The 22,979-nt window shown below is 38.7% G+C and overlaps 4 protein-coding genes across 5 annotated transcripts; 3 read left to right on the top strand and 1 right to left on the bottom strand.

The window, feature by feature from the left end:
• Positions 1 to 658: 658 nt before the first annotated feature.
• Positions 659 to 8,763, top strand: LOC118057558 (DExH-box ATP-dependent RNA helicase DExH12). Its single transcript, XM_035070167.2, has 4 exons — positions 659 to 796; positions 1,037 to 4,019; positions 4,842 to 5,231; positions 5,355 to 8,763. The coding sequence occupies exons 2-4, from the start codon at positions 1,059 to 1,061 to the stop codon at positions 8,556 to 8,558; spliced, it is 6,555 nt and encodes a 2,184-aa protein (XP_034926058.1). The 5' UTR covers positions 659 to 796; positions 1,037 to 1,058; the 3' UTR covers positions 8,559 to 8,763.
• A 646-nt stretch (positions 8,764 to 9,409) lies between these two features.
• LOC118057559 (uncharacterized) lies at positions 9,410 to 13,721 on the bottom strand. Of its 2 annotated transcripts, none has more exons than XM_073404787.1 (7): positions 13,183 to 13,721; positions 12,897 to 13,083; positions 12,548 to 12,798; positions 11,091 to 11,205; positions 10,871 to 10,963; positions 10,615 to 10,758; positions 9,410 to 9,926 (listed from the first exon to the last, which is right to left on the bottom strand). In XM_073404787.1, the coding sequence occupies exons 1-7, from the start codon at positions 13,536 to 13,538 to the stop codon at positions 9,813 to 9,815; spliced, it is 1,260 nt and encodes a 419-aa protein (XP_073260888.1). In that variant the 5' UTR covers positions 13,539 to 13,721; the 3' UTR covers positions 9,410 to 9,812. The 2 variants fall into 2 exon arrangements, with proteins under 2 accessions (XP_073260888.1, XP_034926060.1); XM_035070169.2 differs by having other exon boundaries at positions 9,410 to 9,910; positions 13,183 to 13,661.
• A 2,646-nt stretch (positions 13,722 to 16,367) lies between these two features.
• LOC118057560 (pentatricopeptide repeat-containing protein At5g50390, chloroplastic) lies at positions 16,368 to 18,954 on the top strand. The gene has a single exon (XM_035070170.2). The coding sequence runs from the start codon at positions 16,681 to 16,683 to the stop codon at positions 18,793 to 18,795; it is 2,115 nt and encodes a 704-aa protein (XP_034926061.1). The 5' UTR covers positions 16,368 to 16,680; the 3' UTR covers positions 18,796 to 18,954.
• A 739-nt stretch (positions 18,955 to 19,693) lies between these two features.
• On the top strand, positions 19,694 to 22,773 carry LOC118057561 (uncharacterized). Its single transcript, XM_035070171.2, has 2 exons — positions 19,694 to 19,851; positions 20,166 to 22,773. The coding sequence occupies exon 2, from the start codon at positions 20,237 to 20,239 to the stop codon at positions 22,454 to 22,456; it is 2,220 nt and encodes a 739-aa protein (XP_034926062.1). The 5' UTR covers positions 19,694 to 19,851; positions 20,166 to 20,236; the 3' UTR covers positions 22,457 to 22,773.
• Positions 22,774 to 22,979: the final 206 nt, after the last annotated feature.

Below are 22,979 nucleotides of genomic sequence, written 5' to 3'. Positions count from 1 at the left end.
TTGAAAATTGAATAAATATGCAATCTTTAGGGGTAATAACAAGCATCGCGAGTCATATTTTTTTATATTTATATTTTATTTATTATTTATTAGATAAATAAACATGTATTTAAAATTGAATAAATATGCAATCTCTAGGGATGGTAACGAGTATCCATGAATCATATTTTTATATATATACACTTTACTTATCACCTATAGAATAAAAAATTTAGATATTTATAAATTATTTATTGAGTTTCAGGTATTTATATGAATATTTATTATTCAATTATTATTTATTATTAATAAAAAATAACATATATATATATATATATATATATGAGATATACATGTATTATATTGAATTAAAAAAATCTAAATATTCTACAAATATATTTATATAATATAAATATATATTTCTAGTTACGTTTAAATAGATTTCAAGTTAGTTTTGAAAATATTTATATTTTACTTATTTTTCATTAAATAAAATAATTATTTAAAAAATACCCTCATTTTCAAATCAAGTCACATTAATATTCATCGGTTCGAATTAAATTCTCTTCTCTAAACCTCTGCGCAAGTAATGGGCAAGTTAAAAAGTAAAATCGGAGAAATTGCAAAAGGCCGAAGAGCCCACACGGACATAGCCTATGGGGATTCATAAGAACGGTGCCGTTCCGTGGTCTTTGCATTTTTGTAGTTTTAATTTAATAGAAAGGAACAGCCTCCCTCCTTCTCAAAACACAGTGTAGCACTACTGAACTAACAGCTGCAGCGACTCCAGGAAAATCAGAAGAGCCGAGCCGCTACTGTAAGCATTTCTATCCCCTTTTCATTTTGACTTTCGATTCTAATCAGTTATACCTAATTAGGGTTTCGTTGAACTCAGGCTTAATATTTCTTAATGCGTAACTTTACCCATCCATCCTAGTTAGGGTTAGGGTTTAGTAAGCGAGACTATACGAGGTGTCTGTTTGGTTAGGGTCTATCATCCTTAAATTTTTGAATCGGGTTTTGGTTTCTGATTGCTATTCCGTTTTGTTGAAATTAGGGTTTGATTTGGAGATTCAGTAATGGCGCATCTGGGTGGTGGTGCTGAGGCACACGCTCGATTCAAGCAATATGAGTATAGAGCCAATTCTAGTCTGGTGCTTACTACTGATTCTCGCCCACGTGATACTCATGAGCCTACTGGTGAACCTGAGACTCTCTGGGGCAGGATTGACCCTAGAAGTTTTGGTGACCGTGCTTATAGAGGGAGACCTGCTGAGTTAGATGAGAAGATTAACAAGGCTAAGAGGAAGAAGAAGGAGCGGGATGCTGTTTCTGAAGCTGGTCCTACTCGTCAGGCTAAGAGACGGCGCCTTAGAGAGGAGAGTGTTCTCACTTCTACTGAGGAGGGAGTTTACCAGCCCAAGACCAAGGAAACTAGAGCTGCCTATGAGGCTATGCTCAGTGTAATTCAGCAGCAATTGGGTGGTCAGCCTCTTAATATTGTCAGTGCTGCCGCTGATGAGATTTTGGCTGTTCTCAAGAATGAGTCTGTTAGGACCCAGGACAAGAGGAAGGAGATTGAGAAGTTGTTGAATCCTATTCCCAACAATATGTTTGAACAGGTTGTTTCGATTGGTAGGCTCATCACTGACTACCAAGATGCGGGTGATGGTGCTGGGGGCACTGTTGCTAATGGCGATGATGCCCTTGATGATGGTGTGGGTGTTGCTGTTGAGTTTGATGAAGATAATGAAGATGAGGAAGAGGATAGTGATCTGGATATGGTGCCAGAGGAGGAAGAAGAGGAAGATGATGTGGTGGAACCAGGTGGTTCTGGGGCTATGCAAATGGGTGGCGGGATTGATGATGATGAAATGGGGGAGGCAAATGAGGGATTGAACCTTAATGTTCAGGATATTGATGCTTACTGGCTCCAAAGGAAGATTTCACTAGCTTATGAACAGCAGATTGACCCACAACAGTGCCAGAAGCTAGCTGAAGAAGTGCTTAAGATACTTGCTGAGGGAGATGACCGAGAAGTCGAAACAAAGTTGCTGGTCCATCTCCAGTTCGATAAGTTCAGCCTCATTAAGTTTCTTTTGCGGAATAGGCTGAAGATTGTCTGGTGTACACGTTTAGCTAGGGCCAAGGACCAGGAGGAGAGGAAGCAGATTGAGGAGGAAATGATGAGTTTAGGTCCTGATTTGGCAGGAATCTTGGAGCAACTGCACGCCACAAGGGCAACTGCTAAGGAGAGGCAAAAGAACTTGGAGAAGAGTATAAGAGAAGAGGCTCGCCGGCTGAAGGATGAGACTGGTGGAGATGGAGATAGGGATAGGAGGGGACTTGTTGATAGAGATGCAGAAAGTGGTTGGGTGAAAGGCCAGCCCCAGATGCTTGACTTGGACAGCATTGCTTTTGAACAGGGTGGCCTTTTGATGGCAAATAAAAAGTGTGATCTTCCTGTTGGTTCCTTTAAACATCAGAAAAAGGGTTATGAAGAAGTTCATGTACCAGCATTGAAGCAAAAGCCGATACCTCCTGACGAGAGGTTTGTCAAAATATCGGAAATGCCAGACTGGGCTCAACCAGCTTTTAAAGGGATGCAACAGTTGAACAGGGTGCAGAGTAAAGTCTATGAGACTGCCCTTTTCAAGGCAGATAATGTACTCCTGTGTGCCCCTACTGGAGCAGGAAAAACCAATGTTGCAGTCCTCACTATACTTCAGCAAATTGCTTTGAATAGGAATCCAGATGGTTCATTCAACAATAACAATTATAAGATAGTCTATGTGGCTCCGATGAAAGCCCTTGTGGCTGAAGTTGTGGGTAATTTGTCCAATCGTCTTCAGGAGTATGGTGTCCAGGTGAAGGAACTAAGTGGAGACCAATCACTGACCCGCCAACAAATTGAGGAAACTCAAATAATTGTGACAACCCCTGAAAAGTGGGACATTATCACCAGAAAATCTGGCGATCGCACCTATACTCAGCTGGTGAAACTACTGATTATTGATGAGATTCATCTTCTTCATGATAACAGAGGACCTGTGCTTGAGAGTATTGTTGCCAGAACTGTCAGGCAAATTGAAACCACCAAGGAACATATCCGATTGGTGGGGTTGTCAGCTACACTTCCTAATTTTGAGGATGTGGCATTGTTTCTAAGGGTTGATCTGGATAAGGGGCTCTTCCATTTTGATAATAGCTATCGGCCAGTTCCTCTGTCTCAACAGTATATTGGAATCAATATAAAGAAGCCACTGCAGAGGTTTCAGTTGATGAATGATATCTGTTATGAGAAGGTAATGGATGTAGCAGGAAAGCATCAAGTTCTTATCTTTGTCCACTCAAGGAAGGAAACAGCCAAAACAGCTCGAGCAATAAGGGATACTGCACTTGCTAATGATACTCTAAGTAGATTCTTGAGGGAGGACAGTGCAAGTCGTGAGATTCTCCAAACTCACACAGAATTGGTGAAAAGCAATGATCTCAAAGATCTTCTGCCCTATGGTTTTGCTGTTCATCATGCTGGGATGACAAGAGGCGATCGCCAACTTGTTGAGGACCTCTTTGCTGATGGGCACGTGCAAGTATTGGTTTCTACTGCAACTCTTGCTTGGGGTGTTAACTTGCCTGCTCACACTGTGATTATCAAAGGGACTCAGATTTACAATCCAGAAAAAGGAGCATGGACTGAACTAAGCCCACTAGATGTTATGCAGATGTTGGGTCGTGCAGGAAGGCCTCAGTATGATTCTTATGGGGAAGGGATTATCATAACTGGCCATAGTGAGCTGCAGTACTATCTCTCTTTAATGAATCAACAACTTCCCATTGAAAGTCAGTTCATATCCAAGCTGGCTGATCAGTTGAATGCAGAAATTGTTCTAGGAACGGTTCAGAATGCTAGGGAAGCTTGCCATTGGCTTGGCTATACATACTTGTACATACGAATGTTGCGGAACCCTACACTCTATGGCCTAGCACCAGATGTTCTTACAAGAGATATTACATTGGAGGAGAGGAGAGCTGATCTGGTAAGTATCTAGCTCTTTCATCTAGTTTTTGTAATAAATGGGCTTCTTTATTTGCCATTTCTTGTTGACATGAGTTACATGTGTTGGTCACGTTTGTTTATTTGGCCTTTTTTGTGCCTTTTGTCTTTGGGTAGTGGAGAGCAAATTTGATATGTTTCTCATTTTCTTCAATTGTTCTTTAGTTTCTTGAACCACTGTTGTTTTCTTAAGCCCACGATATCAATAGTAGAGTGGGGATAGGTTATCATATATAATTAGTAACTCAACTTTGTCTGAACATGTGAAGATGTGTTATGGAGATTATGCATTTCTATAACATAAAAACTACTGGCATCATGTCCTATCAGAAACCATATCAAGTCATGGTATAGTGGTCCAGAAATTAGCGCATCCAACACTATTTCATAAGCTTGCTTATAAAATGACTGGAAGAGGATAGTGTTTCCAATCAGAAACTGTGTGCACGCGCACCAAAGATGATGTGAAACACTACCAACAATTAAGCCTCTATTTATAACTCCTATGGCCATGAAAGAGTTATGGTTTCAAGCATGTCCTTGTTTTGAATAAACTATAGTGTGATTGTCTTTCTCTGTTCCCACTTTCCGTGTTCAAATTCCATCTGTCTAGTCTTCCAATATAGTTGTCATGCAATTCTTTCCACCTCTTATTGTTGTCTTCGTAGTTAATTTTCATTGCATGTATTGGCATATGTCTATGCTGTTTCTTAATATAAACTGTCACGTTACCTTATTTAATCTGCTAAAAGTAATGTTCCAAATCATTTTTCAAAAGTTTAATGGATGTTTGTTCTCTTTGCAGATACATTCTGCTGCTGCTATCCTGGATAAAAATAATTTGGTCAAGTATGACAGGAAGAGTGGATATTTTCAGGGGACTGACTTGGGTCGTATTGCTAGCTACTACTATATTACTCATGGAACAATATCCACATATAACGAGCATTTGAAGCCAACAATGGGAGATATTGAGCTGTGTCGTCTATTCTCACTTAGTGAAGAATTTAAATATGTTACAGTTAGACAAGATGAGAAGATGGAATTGGCGAAGCTTTTGGACCGTGTTCCAATTCCAATCAAGGAAAGCCTGGAGGAGCCTAGTGCCAAAATTAATGTTTTGCTGCAAGCATATATTTCTCAGCTAAAGCTTGAAGGGCTTTCATTGACATCTGACATGGTGTTCATAACTCAGGTTTGTGTTCATGTAATTGGCTTTTCAGTTTCGTTCTTCTTCTTCTTCTTCCTTTTTATTTTTTACAGTTAGATTTTGGATTTGCATACAATTTTTATTCTTTTTTTTTTGTTTCTCTTGTAGAGTGCTGGCCGTCTTATGCGAGCTCTCTTTGAGATTGTCTTGAAAAGAGGATGGGCCCAGTTAGCTGAGAAGGCTCTGAACTTGTGTAAAATGGTTAATAAGAGAATGTGGAGTGTCCAGACTCCCCTTCGCCAATTCCATGGGATCCCGAATGAAATTCTGATGAAGTTGGAGAAGAAGGATTTGTCCTGGGAAAGGTATTATGACCTTAAACCACAGGAGATTGGTGAACTCATCCGATTTCCCAAGATGGGCAGAACACTGTACAAGTTCATCCACCAATTCCCAAAGCTAAACCTAGCAGCACATGTTCAACCCATCACTCGCACCGTGTTGAGGGTTGAACTTACAATAACAGCAGACTTTCAATGGGAGGACAATGTACATGGTTATGTGGAGCCTTTTTGGGTTATTGTGGAGGATAATGATGGTGACTATATTCTTCATCATGAGTACTTTATGCTGAAAAAGCAGTATGTTGATGAGCACCAGGTTGTGGACCTCACACTAAATTTCACAGTTCCTATATATGAGCCGTTGCCACCTCAGTATTTCATTCGTGTTGTGTCAGATAAATGGCTTGGTTCACAAACAGTTTTGCCTGTCTCTTTCAGGCATCTTATCTTGCCAGAAAAATATCCGCCTCCAACAGAGTTGTTAGACTTGCAGCCACTGCCTGTGACTGCATTGAGAAATCCATCATATGAAGCTCTTTATCAAGATTTTAAGCATTTTAATCCAGTGCAAACTCAGGTCTTTACTGTTCTGTATAATACTGATGACAATGTCTTGGTTGCTGCGCCAACAGGGAGTGGGAAGACTATCTGTGCAGAGTTTGCCGTACTGAGGAATCACCAAAAGGGACCTGAGAGTGTCATGCGTGCAGTGTATATTGCACCTCTTGAAGCAATTGCCAGGGAACGCTATCGTGATTGGGAGAGAAAGTTCGGTAGAGGTCTTGGCATGCGGGTTGTTGAATTGACTGGGGAAACAGCCACGGACTTGAAGCTGCTCGAAAAGGGTCAAATAATCATAAGCACTCCAGAGAAATGGGATGCTTTGTCTCGACGCTGGAAGCAGCGAAAGTATGTGCAGCAAGTCAGTCTTTTTATCATTGATGAGCTTCACTTGATTGGGGGTCAAGGTGGTCCTGTCTTAGAGGTGATTGTCTCCAGGATGCGATACATTGCTAGTCAGATAGAGAACAAGATACGGATTGTGGCTTTGTCATCTTCTCTGGCAAATGCAAAGGATCTTGGGGAGTGGATAGGAGCTACATCTCATGGCCTTTTCAATTTTCCTCCTGGTGTGCGTCCTGTGCCCCTGGAAATACACATTCAAGGTGTAGATATTGCCAATTTTGAGGCAAGGATGCAAGCCATGACAAAACCGACATATACTTCTATTGTCCAGCATGCAAAGAATGGAAAGCCCGCTATTGTGTTTGTCCCCACAAGAAAGCATGTGCGACTTGCTGCTGTAGATCTGATGACATACTCAAGTATGGATGGTGGAGAGAAGCCACCTTTTCTGTTGAGGTCCATTGAGGAATTGGAGCCTTTCATTGGAAAGATTCAGGAAGAAATGTTGAGAGCCACTTTGCACCATGGTGTTGGCTACTTGCACGAGGGCTTGAGCAGCTTGGATCAAGAAGTTGTGTCCCAACTGTTTGAAGCTGGGTGGATTCAGGTTTGTGTCATGAGTAGTTCAATGTGCTGGGGAGTGCCTTTGTCAGCACATTTGGTTGTTGTGATGGGTACTCAATACTATGACGGGCAAGAAAATGCTCACACAGATTATCCTGTTACAGATCTTCTGCAGATGATGGGTCATGCTAGCCGACCTCTTCTAGATAATTCTGGAAAGTGTGTCATCTTTTGCCACGCACCTCGTAAAGAATATTACAAGAAATTCTTATATGAAGCATTTCCTGTGGAAAGTCATTTGCACCATTTCTTACATGATAATTTTAATGCTGAAATTGTTGCTGGAGTTATTGAGAACAAGCAGGATGCTGTTGATTATCTCACATGGACATTCATGTATAGGAGGCTCACTCAGAATCCAAACTACTACAATCTCCAGGGAGTTAGTCACAGGCATCTTTCTGATCACCTTTCAGAGCTTGTTGAGAACACATTGACTGACCTAGAGAGGAGTAAATGTGCTGCTATTGAAGAGGACATGGACCTTTCCCCTCTGAATCTTGGCATGATAGCGTCTTACTATTACATCAGTTATACTACTATTGAACGTTTTAGCTCCTCTTTGACTCCCAAAACAAAGATGAAGGGTCTTCTGGAAATCCTCTCTTCAGCCTCAGAGTATGCACAATTGCCGATACGACCCGGGGAGGAGGAGGTGCTTCGAAGATTAATCAATCACCAGAGGTTTTCATTTGAAAATCCTAGATATGCTGATCCACATGTGAAGGCTAATGTATTGCTACAAGCCCATTTCTCTAGGCAATCTGTGGGTGGGAACCTAGCATTGGACCAGCGAGAGGTGCTCCTTTCTGGCAGTAGATTGCTTCAAGCAATGGTTGATGTCATTTCGAGCAATGGTTGGTTGAGCCTTGCTCTCCTTGCAATGGAAGTTAGCCAAATGGTGACTCAAGGGATGTGGGAGCGTGATTCCATGCTTCTACAGCTTCCGCACTTCACTAAGGACATGGCTAAGAAGTGTCAGGAGAACCCTGGAAAGAGTATTGAGACGGTATTTGATCTGGTGGAGATGGAAGATGATGAGAGGCGGGAGCTTCTGCAGATGTCAGATTCACAGTTGCTAGATATTGTCAGGTTTTGCAATCGATTCCCCAACATTGATATGTCTTATGAGGTGATGGACGGTGATAATGTGAGGGCAGGAGAAGACATCACTTTGCTGGTCACTCTTGAAAGGGATCTGGAGGGGAGGACAGAGGTGGGACCTGTTGATTCACCCAGGTATCCTAAAGCCAAAGAAGAAGGGTGGTGGCTTGTTGTCGGTGATACCAAGAGCAACCAGCTGCTTGCCATCAAAAGGGTTTCCCTTCAGAGGAAGTCAAAGGTGAAGCTGGAGTTTGCTGCTCCTGCAGATACTGGAAGGAAGTCGTATACTCTCTATTTCATGTGTGATTCGTATCTTGGTTGTGACCAGGAATACAACTTCTCTGTTGATGTTGGTGAAGCAGCAGGCCCCGACGACGACAGTGGAAGAGAGTAAAAACTGCAGCTTGAGAAATTTCTGTTCTTACTCATTTTGTGCTCGTCCAGTAGCAATGTTGGATTTTTCAAGAATAGCTAGTTATATTTTTCTATTTTTATCTATCACGGTGTATTTGCTTCTGTTTTAGGATAGTTCATGCTGTGAAAATGACCGCTCTGGACATGTTATGGCAATGCGATGAAGATCTAGATTCAGAATTTCAGATGCAATATCGTGATGAAGATTTTAGGGTTGTGCCTTGCTTCATTGCAGACTTTGGCAGAGTGGTACCCAGCTGAAATTTCTTTCGTGGTGTTGCTTTCATTTTTTTCTTCTTCGTTGACCTTTCACTGAATCTGTCTTCAACGTACTTGATTTCTCGATGGTGTTTCTTGTTTTAATATATCATTAAGCTGAAGTTGCAGCATCGTGGTGTAGCTGCAGATGGTGGGACCAATGCCTGTCTCCGTTAAGTTTGTTGCCGTTCAGCAGCATTTAAACGAATTCACAAATCTGATATGGGCAGGCTTGAAAGCAGTAACAATACATTTAGACTTTTGATACCAACGAGAAGCCACACATCTCGCACAGAACTAACTCGACTCTTATGGTGTAGTCTAGCATCATGGAAAAGTTCTGTGGCGAGTGGATCTTAATGTTTTGTTGATATCTCTCCACTCTGTAACAGTCATTTCTAGCATCATGGAAAATCAGGTTTTGGGTTCTTGCATCCAAAAAAAACTCCTTTTTATTTTTTTTTAAATTAAAAGCATGTTTTGATTCCTTTTCAAAATACTTTTTACTAAAAAATGCATCCAAATAATATTTTTATTTTTTAAAAATCATTTTTAAAAAATTGAAACAGCATGTAAGAAATTCAAATCTCATATAGATAAAGACTATCTTAACATTACAGAAGGCATGACTGCCGGTTTCAAAATTACATGGGAAAAGAAATATGATTTAACAAGATAAAACCACATTTGTACACAATATATTGTGAGAAGTTGTCAAACCTCGTACTCCTAAGCAGTTGTGCAGTCGCCACTATATTGCCAAACTAGATGCAAGAAAAAACCCTGAGCCGATAGATGAGGACTTGCTTCAATACGTGTATCTCTACAGGCAGCTGAATGGATTGGAGAAGGTCCTGACATGGAACTGATGGAGCCCTTCTCATGAATTATGCACCGCATTGGATAATTAGGCTCGGGAAGCATGAGTCTTCCCTTTGTTATCATGAACAATCACAGTCAGCTAACCATCTCAATGTCACAAGGTCTGTTTTGTTGATCGTCTGGTGAGGAAATAGATGCGAGTAGATCGTCTACTTTTAAAGGGCAGTGCCGGACAGTGTGCTGGAACATGATCTGCAAGTGGATTTTGCTAAGCAATTTGTCAAGCAAGCTTCTAAAATGACCCGTAAAAACAAGCAAGTCAAAATGCTCCAAAACTACAGCACACCCAGACAAAAATGCTATAAGACTTTGAAACACAGGCAGACACCCACATGTCTATGTATATATGCAGCTACAACATGCAATCATTAGGGCACGGATCCTAGTGTTGATAGCAACTAGTTCGTGCTAAGAAAACTGAAGAGGAGGACTGTCTGACCCTCCTAGGAACCCACTTTGGTAGGATTGTGACTTCATGCCAACAGATTAATGAAATTTTTACGCCTCCCAAGTCTCACCGACCAAAGCATGTCTGTCTCTAAATAACTTCAAAATGCATACAGGGAGAAACAACATTGGAGCTATATCCAAACCCCTGCCCACTCGTATCAGTTATATCAGCTGGTATTAACAGAATATAGGCTCACTGAGGAATGTATTCATGAGAAAGCATGGCCAAAGAATCAAAACAGCAGATTAATTGAACAAAGGCAGCGGTTCAGTGATTGATGAGTCGATTCTCCTTTTTCTTGAAAAAAACACAAAAAAATACACATAAAACAATGACCAAACTTCACATAGACCAAGTCATGATCTCCAGTGTCTATTTCAGTCAAAATCGTCAATCAATTGAAAGAAAAATTCATTGTGTGCAGGGGGTAAATTTTTCAACTAACCTTGGAGTAACTATCTGCAAATGCACGTGCTCGATTGGGCTTCTCGAGATAATGTAAGTCAGCCTTCACAAGCTTCCCATCCACAAAACTCAGCCCACCATCACTAATAGCAAAACGCAGCAGATTTCCTGAGCACAGTCCTGACTGAAGGATGGGTGGCAAGAAGATAGAAATCATAAGGAAATTATCAAGTTGAAAATAAAATGAGGAAACAAAGAAAGAAAAATACAGAAAAAATCCAAGTGACTGCACAAACCTTTTGGATAAAATCTGAATCCAAGCAGCCAAATACCACAGGAGGATCATCTGATGTAACCAGTTTTCCATCATCTTGTAGCTCTAAAACTACCTGCTCATACCAAAAATAGGGTTATCAGCAAAACAAAATATCACGTGCCCACAAAAGGAACCAAAATATAGCAAGGTTGACAGGGGGGCAAAAAAACAAAAAACAAAACAGATATGAGATCAAATACCTGTTGCTGGGTTGGAACCTGTCCTTTATTGTCAGTGTCCATGACATACTGGCTACAGTTCTGATCCTTCCAGACTAATGCTAGTGGTGTATTTCCTGTCTGATAATGTGCATGCCTGAGAAAGAATCAAAGTGAACATCATCAGAAAGCTTTCGAGAAAGAAAAAAGAGAAGATGGACAAGTCAAATTTGAAGGATTGTCCACTTGTTGTATGCTAATACTAATGTCAAAGAAGAAACAATACCGAAGAAATAAATAACTGAAAATGAAGATACACAGGTCAGAACATGCAATTACAAAGTAACATTCTTATGTAGCATATCAATTCCATTCAAGGATACATTGCTGGTCTTGCTTACAAAACATCCACAAAGTAAAAAATAAATAAATAAGTAAATGCTGCACAAGCAGGCATCCTAGAGAATATACTGAGTGTTAGACATCCCTGCACATCATCTCCAAACTTCAAATATGATGTCAGAAATCCTTGCATATCTCTTTGCTAAAAGAGATACCTCACTTACTGCAAAGCAATTTAAATTACAAAGAAATGTGGTTTGTGATAAATGGGATTTTAATCATTTAAGTACCCACTTGCATACTCTCTGTTAACTTCAGACCAACCTCTTTCTTTAACAAAAGGATCTATGGTACAATGCTCAGAATTGCCCAATGATCATTTATCAATCTCAATTCAACAGTCATCGTAACAATTTCTGAAAGGTACATAGATCATTTATTTCACTAGTTTGTATTGCACCGACATTATTGAGACAATATATGAAATCCTACTCTAACTCTGCACAACTAGAAAACTATCATAATCTTGACATGAAGCGTGGTCTTGATTAAATCATCCAGGAGCTTTTTCTCATTTAAGCACCTGCTCTAAGAGCATTTCCTTCCCTACAAAAACAGGGGTCAGGCAAGCAGCATTCAAATTTCAAAGAAATTGCTCCAAAATATTCCTTAACAACCTGACAATTGCCTAAGGATAAAATATCAACCTCAATGGATTAAATCATGATAAAACTTCTTAACAGATAAAAAAAAATCTTTCATTTCAGTATTTAAAAGAGAATAGACGTTTCATCAAAGAAAACACCTAAGACCCTACACTTCATTAAATCAAACCTTGGAAGGATCTTTTTCTCTAGGTGACCAAAAGACCAAACCCAAAAGATTGCACCAACTGTTTCTTCAAGCATGTATCACATCCACTACAAGAAAACAACATAGTTGCTCATGCTTAAAAGGATTGATTATCACTCACCTCATTTCAAAGCAGCACCACACATAAATAACTTTACCAGAATCAAAACCAGTAATCTACGCAATGCAGTTGTTTATCCCGACAAAACTCAAAAACTTCTCTAAAACACAAACAGCACAAAAAAGGAACGAAACAAAACAGCATTATAATAAGCCGGTAACTTTCTTAAATAAAAAACACTTACTTGTTATAAAACAACAATCCATCCTTAACATACGGCACAGCTCCTGAATATGCAGAGAACAAACCATTCTGATCACAATTATAAACTGGAACGGTGCTGAACTTGTACTTGTGATAAAAGGAAGGAGGGTCACAAGCTCCAGTCTCTCCAAGCTTGGAATTCAACCAAAAAAACCGGAATTCTGCCGCACAATCATATAACGAATACCCCCTCCAACACACCATATCAATCACATAATATGTCTGATCCAACTGCACAGAGATCATTCAAAAAACAAACATTTTTTTTAAAAAAATGGTAATTAATTCTTTAATTAATGAAAACAGTTTAATTAAATTGTTAATTTTACCTCGTGAAAAATGCAATCTAGTATACAGTAAGACTGATTAGGACCAGAACCGTCTCTTTTCTTCGCTCCGTTAGGTAAAGCAGAAGGAAAACGATGCAGTATTGATCCATTTCGCTGCCTACTGACAGTCGTTCCGTTTGTTGACACCACAAAACACCGTTTTCCGGCTGGCCTTGCAAACACATACCTGAAAAGACACAAAATTGACAATTTAACTCAATAAAACCAAAAAAAATAAAAAAGATAATAAGAATTTGAAATTAGTTAAGTGAGATTGAAAAACGACCAGTCGTCGCTTAACCGATCGGGGACATCAATCATCCACTCATGTAGCATCAACTGTTTAGCGAACCATTTGCGAGCTTCGGCTCCTTTAAGCTTCGCTGCGTGACGGACATCGAGGTCTTGTGATGGAGCTCCAGATTCTTCGGCTTCGGGTACGAGTTCAAGTTCGATATTCGGTTCGGGTTCAGGGGTGGTTTGGTGTTGGAGAGATAGGACAGTAGAGGCTAAGCATCGAGCTTGATGTTGAGCGTCTCGGCGGCTCTGTGCTTGCCGCTGTAGACTTATGTCTCGACGGCGCTGTTGATCAGAGATCGCTAGTCTCTTGAACGGACGGCGGGTATCTTGCGGTGGTGCCATGGAAAGGATACTAGACTTTCTCTGGAGTTTTGAATTCTGGCCCCGTGACGAATCGCTTTGTTTGTATTTTTGGCTGGTAGTAAACGGCGACGTTTAAATAACTGTAATCTGGGCCAAATAGTTCCGAAACTAGGCCTGGCCAGATCAAAGGTCCAAGTTATCAGCTGGGTGTGCAATCCATGGCACCACCGCAAATCTAAGCTCGATCAAGGCCGTGGATTAGCGAATCGATTTCAGAACTATGCTTCCAAACGTTTTTCGTTACTAACACTCTATTTATGATTTATAATCTTTTGGTGAAACCAAAACATTTAATGCTGCAATTGTTTTTCTTTTACGTTCTTCTTGGAATCTGGGTTTCTTGGGTACGCGAGATAGTATAAAACTATTTACGTGATTCGCGGCGGACCTTTTCAGAAATAATTATATATATAGATTTTTTTTAATATGTTTTTTGTAGTTTAAAAATATAATAAATCAAAAAATTTATTCACACATAATAAAAAAAATTAAAAATTATATACACTAATAAATAAATAAATAATTATTAATAATAATATCTAAAAATAAAACTTGAAAAATCAAAAGACAGATGTAAATTAAAATATTTTATTTTAAAAAATAAAATATTAAATTGATTGGATAAAAAAAAAAAAATAACTACGTAAGATTACATATATTAAAAATATCATCTGAAATTAAATATTTTTTATTTTCAAAAAACATAGTTTATCTATATAAAAGATAAAAAACAAAACTATAGATTAACCGGAAAAACCTCTAAGAAAATTAAATGCATAGGAAAAAATTAATATTATTTAAAAGATGTCATTTGGACAAAATAAAAGATAGTAGGTTTTGTTTATATTTTTAGTTTTTAGTTTTTTAACCGAACAAAAAAAAACGCCTAAAAAACCAAACTCAACTTGAAATAAAAATCAACCCGAGCTCAGATCTTATTTTTTCATAAATTTTTAAAGTATAAAAACACCTAATATAAACTCCCCGCATCAAATAAAATAATTTGACAAAAATCCTCTTATTTTTGTGGCCTAAATCGGTGCCAACGACAAATTTCTTTCTCTACTATTATCATCCGGCGATCCCCCCTCTCCTCTCTCGATCATGGATAAAAAAATAACAAAAAATAAATTTTTGTACCAAAATGAAATTGGAATAGCTTTGAGAGACCACAATTATTATTGCATGATTATTTAAGTTGGAGGACTAAAGTGAATGTTTTTAAAAATTATGGTAAGTCACTTATTTTCACCATGTTTTTTTATTTCGGTTCCTTTTTCTAATCATATTCTTTTATAAAAATTTGAAATTAATTGCTCCTTAAATAGAATTTGATCGCCTAAAAATAAAGGTTAAGGACCAAAATGAAAAACTAAAATCTTACACATGTACAGCCACGCGTTTTATACGGAAGTAATGTTTTCTTTTTCTCAGTTACTATTGTGTGAAAAAAGGTTATTGGTGGAGGAGGGTTGTTTTTTCCCTTTCTTCTACGCTGTTCAGGCTTTTTTCCTAGACACCATTATAATGATTCACGTTCTTTCTATTCCAGCTTTACTTTCAACCATTACTTTCGTTTGTTTGTGCCATTCTCTGGGTCTGTTTTGGCTGGTTTTTTTCTTTTTATTTATTGGTTCTTCTCTATCTCTGGCATAGGTGGTGTTAGCGTAAATGTTTTGTTGTTGCTCTCTGTTTTTCAACCTGTCAGGTTACCCTATCTACGCTTGAACCTTGTTGTTGTGATGCCATGCTAGTTTATTAATTTCGAGTTTTTCTTTTGATTGGGACTGATTTTGCTTTCTGCTTTGATTTTTATTATTTTCTTTTCTAGTATTGTATGTTGTTATATCCCTTCTCTTTTTTCTTTGTTGCTATTATGTTTTCCATATTGGTTGGCTATGGAGATATCGATTCTTTTCTTTTTGGATGTTCCTCCTGTGTTCTATGCTTTGTTTTTTTCATTTGTGTTCTTACATAGGTCTAAGTTATGTTGCATTGTTGCCTCTTTTTGTGTGACTCCCCTTGATCAGTTTATGCATCTCCTTTTTAGATTTTTGTCTTTAATTAGAATCTCAAAGGATTTTTGCGTTCTGGCCAAGTTGTTTTTCTAGGGTTCGTTGATGTTTCTGAGGTCCATTCCCTAGTGTTCATTTTATGCTGCTCCTTTTTAGAATTTTAGATTTTCTTTTTTGACTTCTTTACTAGCCTCGGTTGTCTTGCTGATTTGTTAGCTCCTTGCGTCTGCATTGTTTGTTTTGCATATGTTTTCTGGCATTCAGGGATGCTTCCCCGACATTATCAGATGCATTTTCTGCTTCCTAGAGTTGTTAGCCTTTTGTTTTTTTAACAAACATGTTGGCGAAACTCTTTCGATCTTTTATTTCTTACATGTATTCTTCTATTTCCTTTTTGTTTGTTCCTCGATCCATCCACTGCCATAATATGCTTCTTCTTCTCTAGGTTTTGTCCCCATAGTTTTTCTCATTTTCACTTATGAAAATAGACATTAATTCGAACCACATAATCTTATGTCTTTCTTCTCTATTATTTTTTCACATTCTCGCTTTATTATTTATTATTTTAATCAAGAATTTCATGCATGATGCAAATACATTGACGTTTCTAAAGATATTTAAAGTAAATTGAAAAATCTCAGAATATGTTTTATGCAAAGTTAGGAGGATGCAAGCTGAACCTTTACAGGGATTACAATCAATACTAGAAATTTTACAAAAACGAGGACCGAAATAGAATAACTCTTAGCCTAGAGAAGCTAAAATATACTTTATTTACTGTTTTCGTTTAAACGAGGCAGTGAGAGTTGCAAGATGCAACTACCACAACTACTCGAGAGGCGGATATTTCGATGCTAAACCATCAAGCAGCAGAGGTATAGAAACACACGACAAGCTCTCTTTCTCACATAAAATGAACAAGAGACAAAACAACAGATCGTTAACAACACTGCCACTCCTCAAGTTTCTCCTCGTAATCTCCGAACTCGAAACCTTTTCTTCCGTCCTTGCCTTTCAATATTCTCGTTACCTTTCAAAGGGACGGCCTTTTTCTTGGCTCTTGTTATTATTGTTGGCATCCGCTGATTTGGTTTTCATTTTGCCAAATGGAGGTACCATTATTGCGTTTCCAAGGTTTGACACCCGATCAAATCCAAAATCATAATAATTGTAGCTTCCCTTTTTTGTTTTCGATGTCCAAGTGTTTAAAGCAAAGACTTTTGTTTTCTGGTTATGGTTTTTCTTTCAATAAAACAAAATGGAAGAAGAACCCATTTTGGGAAATCAAGTGTTGTTCGTTAGATCAAGGGTTACAACCCCGTCCAAAGCCGAAACCGGCGAAAGTTGACATTGATGTTAGTGTAAGGAGTAATTTTGTCAGAAGACCAAGTGTAGGACTTTGTAGTCAGATAGAGAAGTTAGTTTTGTTTGCTAGGTATAGAGAAGCTCTTGATCTGTTTGAGATTTTTGAGATTGAAGGCGGGTTTGATGTGGGGATTAGTACTTATGATGCATTAGTGAATGCTTGTATAGGGTTAAGATCAGTTCGAGGAGCTAAAAGGGTGTTTAATTATATGATTGATAATGGTTTTGAGTTTGATCAGTATATGAGGAATAGAGTGCTGATTATGCATGTTAAGTGCGGGATGATGATTGATGCGCGGAGATTGTTTGATGAGATGCCAGAGAGGAATTTGGTTTCCTGGAATACAATCATTTCAGGGCTTGTGGATGTAGGGGATTTTATGGAGGCGTTTAGGTTGTTTTTAAATATGTGGGAGGAGTTTTCGGATGCTGGGTCGTTCACATTTGCAGTGATGATTCGGGCATCTGCTGGGTTGGAATTGATTTCCATAGGGAGGCAATTACATGCATGCACTTTGAAGATGGACATAGGGGATGATATATTTGTGTCGTGTGCTCTGATTGATATGTATAGCAAGTGTGGGAGCATTGAAGATGCTCGTTTTGTCTTTGAGGAGATGCCAGAGAAAACTACAGTAGGATGGAATACTATCATTGCTGGTTATGCGCTCCATGGCTACAGTGAAGAAGCATTGGACATGTATTATGCGATGCGTGATTCTGGTGTTAAAATGGACCACTTCACATTTTCCATGATTGTGAGAATATGTGCTAGGTTAGCTTCTGTGGAACATGCAAAGCAAGCTCATGCTGCTTTAATTCGCCATGGTTTTGGATCAGACATTGTAGCAAACACAGCACTTGTTGACTTCTATAGCAAATGGGGAAGAATAGAAGATGCTCGACATGTTTTTGACAAGATGGCTTCCAAAAATGTAATTTCTTGGAATGCTTTGATTGGTGGATATGGTAATCACGGCCGGGGTTCCGAGGCTGTGGAGTTGTTCGAGCAGATGCTTCAAGAAAGAATGAATCCCAACCATGTCACTTTTCTTGCTGTTTTATCTGCTTGTAGCCATTCAGGTCTATCAGAACGTGGGTGGGAGATTTTTCAGTCTATGGGAAGAGATAACAGGATCAAGCCCCGAGCTATGCATTATGCATGTATGATTGAATTATTGGGTAGAGAAGGGCTTTTAGACGAAGCTTTGGCTTTGATAAGAGTTGCTCCCTTTAAGCCTACGGCTAATATGTGGGCTGCCCTGCTAACAGCTTGTCGAGTCAACGAGAATTTCGAGCTCGGAAAATTTGCAGCTGAGAAACTTTATGGCATGGAACCAGATAAGCTTAATAACTACATTGTGCTTTTGAATATATACAACAGTGCTGGCAACTTGAAGGAAGCTGCTGATGTTGTCCATACCTTGAAGAGGAAGGGTCTGAGAATGCGTCCTGTGTGCAGCTGGATTGAAGTTAAGAGACGGCCACACGTCTTCCTTTCCGGAGACAATCGCCATCCCCAGAGGAAGGAGACTTATCAAAAAGTGGACAAGCTGATGCTTGAAATTTCCAAGTATGGTTATGTTCCTAATCAGAAAACTTTGCTTCCTGATGTTGATGAACAAGAAGAGCGTGTACGTTTGTACCATAGTGAGAAATTGGCCATTGCTTTTGGTCTCATCAGCACTCCGTATTGGGCACCTCTGCAAATTGTGCAGGGCCACCGGATTTGTGGTGACTGTCACGAAGCAATTAAATTGATAGCTAGGGTAACCGGAAGGGAGATTGTCATAAGGGATGCCGGCAGGTTCCATCATTTCAAACACGGGCATTGTTCTTGTGAGGACTACTGGTGAACAGTAAAAGCATTCTTTTGCAACCACCGAAAATTCTGCTGTATTTTTCTCCGATCATACCTATTTTTTTCCTCCTTAAATATACAATAATCTGAGCACGAGTTGTAATTGTTATATTTTTCATCCTATTATTTGAAAACATATCATTTTATCAATTAAGTCCCAATAGTATTAAACGCTCTTCTATTAATCGCTTGACCATGCTTGTATCATAGAATATGCAATAAAGTGACATTATTTTGGAGAGAATTTGATGTTATTATTAAAAACATCATGGAAGATTTTAGACAGGGATCCAATTAAAGAATTTATGATATCTTAGGGTTGAAATTGAAATAATAATTAATTTGGGGATAATTTGGAAATTGGTTGATAATTGAGAGATTTATTTGAGATTTTCCCAAATGTCAATTAACAAGAGATAGACAAACAAGATTTGGGATTTTATTACAATGTGCACCCTTTGTCTTCAGTTAAAAGTTAATTTTTAAAATATTTTTTATTTAAAAATATATTAAATTAAATAATTTTTATTTTTAAAAATTTATTTGTAATATTAACCCATCAAAATAATATAAAAATACTAAAAAATCTAATTTAAAGTAAAAAGAATTTTAATTTTTATCAAAAACATTTTTAAATTAAAAAAATAAACGAATTTTTATTATTCCTGTTAATAATTTTTTTTTTTAACGTTTGTTAAAATCTATCAAAAAACGCATAAGTTAATGGATTAGAAGTAGTATCCCTTGGAATTTTCCATCAAAGTTTTTACTTAGTTGACCCGTTTTACACTGTTAAAGATGTACATCAAACAAAAAATATCAATAAATATGGATGAAAGGATGAAACTGAAAGATATATTTGAAACATAAAATTTCTACGGGGACGAAATTGAGAATTAGATAATAGTGAAGGGATAATATTGAGGTTTCAGAGATTCGGAAATTAAAGAAAAATTAAGCGAGGAGCAAGCCTCCTCCATCTTCAAATCGGTTTAGGGTTTAACAGAGATAGAAAGAGGGAGAGGAAGAGGTCGGACTCTAAAACTTTCAGGTACCCGCTTCTTTGTACTTTATCAAATTCTTTTTATATATATTGGCAATATCTTTTAAGTATCTGGAATTGAAGTTGAATTAGAGGTGTGGTGATTCTATGCGAATTAGCTAGATGGGTTTTCAAATTTCAAGGAAAGTGAAGCCGGCTAATTAGAATTTGGTTTTCAGTTCATGGTGTTATTTGTCAATGGTGGAGGGAATTGGAGCAAACCTTTTTCTTGAATTGGCTTTTAGAATATTTTAGGTGAAAGGGGCTTCTATCAGATCACTGCCTGCCTGACTTTTCTTTTATGTTTTTGTTGTTGTTTTTAGCTTTGCGTGAGGGGCTGGCTCAGCTATAGCTATTTCGAAAGATTCGAGTGGGACCAGTAGTCGTTGCCCAAATGGTGGGGGGGAAACAGCGTGGGGAAAAGAAAACTAAGGATGAGGATGGTTCCTTGAAAGAGGAAAGCTCTTTGAAAGATAGATTGCTTGCGAGTGGAGGGGAGGGTTTAACTCCAAGTATTGAAATTATGAAGAAGAAGAGGAGTGAGAAGCATGAGGCTAGTGCTGAGGATGTTGGAGTAAGTTCTAGTCGAAGTGAGGGTAATGTAGATGTCAATAATGCAGCAGACAAGAATGAGAGGAAGAAGAAGAAGAAGGAAAAAAAGAAGAAGAGCGAGAGGAATGGGGATTGCAGTGAGGTTGTTGCAGTAAGTTCTAGTCTAAGTGAGGGTAATGTAGATGTGAATAACGCAGAAGACAAAAATGAGAAGAAGAAAAAGAAGAGCAAGAGGCATGAGGATGTTGCAGTTAGTTTAAGTGAGGGTAATATAGATGTCAATTATGCACGAGGCAGGAATGAGAAGAAGGAGAGGAAGAGAAAATTGGAGCATGGTAACAATGAGAAAGAATCTCAAGTAGCTGGGAAGAAAAATAAGGTGAGTGAAGCAGGAGAGGTTTTGGAGGAGACCCATATGCGAATAGAGGATAATATGGGCTTGCAAAAGAATGTCCATGTGGATTTGGTCAGAAATTCTGAGTCAGAAGTGAGAAGAGATAGGAAAAAGAATCGAAAGGAGAAGAACAGAGAAGATAGATCAAGCACCGTTGCCTCTGTGGTTAACATCCTTGACGATAACAGAAGGGAAGAGGTGGTTCGTGTACAGAAAGGCCCTGAGAGTGAAGGTATTGCTAACATGAATAAGGGGGAAGGACGGGATCGCAAGAAGGAAAAGAAGAAGAAACAGAAGAAGTATGGTGGTGGTGGTGGTGGTGGTGATACTGAGGTAATTGAAAGTGCAGCTGATGGAAAAGATGCTGGAAGAGAGGAGTCGACTGAAATTGTTCAGGACAAGGTAGAGTCTTCAAAGAAGGAGAAGAAGAAAAGGAAGAAAAAGCACAATGTTGTTCAAGAGGCTGCTTCAATTCAAATTATGGCTGAGACCATGGGTAACCAAAGCAGTGTAATAGAAAGTGATGGAGGTAATTCAAGTTCGATTAAAAATAAGGCAAGAGAAGGAAAACTAAAGGTCAATGATGAGGGTGGAAGCAAAAGGAAGAAGAAGGCCAAGCCTTTGGGGAATGGTTCAAAAGAAAAGAGTAGCAAAAAAGCAACACAAATGAAGAAAGATGTCGAGACTACTGGTCCATCAGAAAAATCTTCATCGAAAGCGACATCTAAGAGAGTAAGTTTTTGTGAAGATGTAGAGGTTTTCCCTTCATCTGATGGTCCTAGTGATGAGAAGGCTGTTGGGGAAGACGGCTTAGTGCGAGGGAAGCGGTTCTCACACGAGGAAGATGAGATGGTTAAAGAAGCTGTTTTAAACTATATCGATGTTCATGGTTTAGGTGCAGAAGGTCTGAACATGGTGCTGAATTGCAAAAAGCACCCTGCAATTGTTCAATGTTGGAAGGAAATAGGGGCGGCCTTACCTTGGAGGCCTCGTCAGAGTGTATATTATCGAGCCCATATACTGTTTGAAAGGGGACAGAATTCTTCTTGGACCCCAGAAGAGTATGAACTTATCCGGAAGTTCCATGAAAAACACGGATCAGATTGGAAGACACTGGCAGAAGCCCTGGGAAAACATAGGTTTCATGTAAAGGATACATGGCGGAGAATAAAACTGATCAATATGAAGAAAGGAAAATGGTCCCAGGACGAGTACCAGTCTTTATTTGATTTTGTGAATTTGGATCTGCGCTTGAAAGCTTTTGAAGAAAGGAAAACAAAGCATGGGATGTTACGAGATAATATTAGCTGGACAGCAATTAGCGAGAGGTTAGAAACTAGGACTGATGCTCTCTGCTGCCAAAAATGGTATGACCAGTTAACATCACCTCTGGTAGCTGAAGGTAAATGGCTTGATACAGATGACTATCGGCTGCTGATGGAGCTCTACGACTTGGATGCTTGCTGTATGGAAGATGTTGACTGGGACAACCTTCTAGAGCACAGGTCTGGAGATCTATGTCGGAAGCGATGGAACCAAATGGTGAAACACCTTGGTGACCATCGTAACAAGTCATTTGCTGACCAGGTTGACGTTCTAATTAAGCGGTACTGCCCTGATGTGCTTGAAGCAAGAGAAGCCTACAACAGCAAACCTGCAGTTCCTTGAGGTCACAATCCTCTTGGGTGGTTCACCACTCCATTTGTGATCCCAGTCTAAGTGTTGGTGTCCCTGGATTAGGTTGCTATAGGAGTTTAATGTAATGAAATGAAGTCTTTTTCCCAAGCAACTGAAATTGCTTAAATCCCCATTGCTTTTTCTGCTGCTGTTTTGTAATTTTGATTTGAAGATCAAGAGAGTGTGAAAGGGAATGGATTCCTTTCCCTTGTTTAAACATGATGGTCATATTTGTATTTTGTGATTTTTGCAGACTACTTTTTTTACCAGACCATATCTGGGCCTTAAAACATGCAGGTTTCTTGTTAGCATCATCTTCAAGCTGGCTGTCAAATGTGATTTTGTGGCTCTCTTTGCTATCTTCATCCTGCATCAACTCTTTTAACCTTTTTAGTAAATATTATAAAAATTATTATATTTGTGTGTCTGCAATATGGTCTTCGTTTTACGCTAAAGACCTCAGTTAATGTACCAATAGAATTTTCTCGAGACATCCTAATGCCCTCGTACTGTC

Source organism: Populus alba, chromosome 15 (genome assembly GCF_005239225.2).
Source record: "Populus alba chromosome 15, ASM523922v2, whole genome shotgun sequence".
In the NCBI taxonomy this organism is placed as follows: domain Eukaryota; kingdom Viridiplantae; phylum Streptophyta; class Magnoliopsida; order Malpighiales; family Salicaceae; genus Populus; species Populus alba.
The sequence above is the reverse complement of the archived record's forward strand: the minus strand, read 5'-3'. Positions and strand labels throughout refer to the sequence as shown.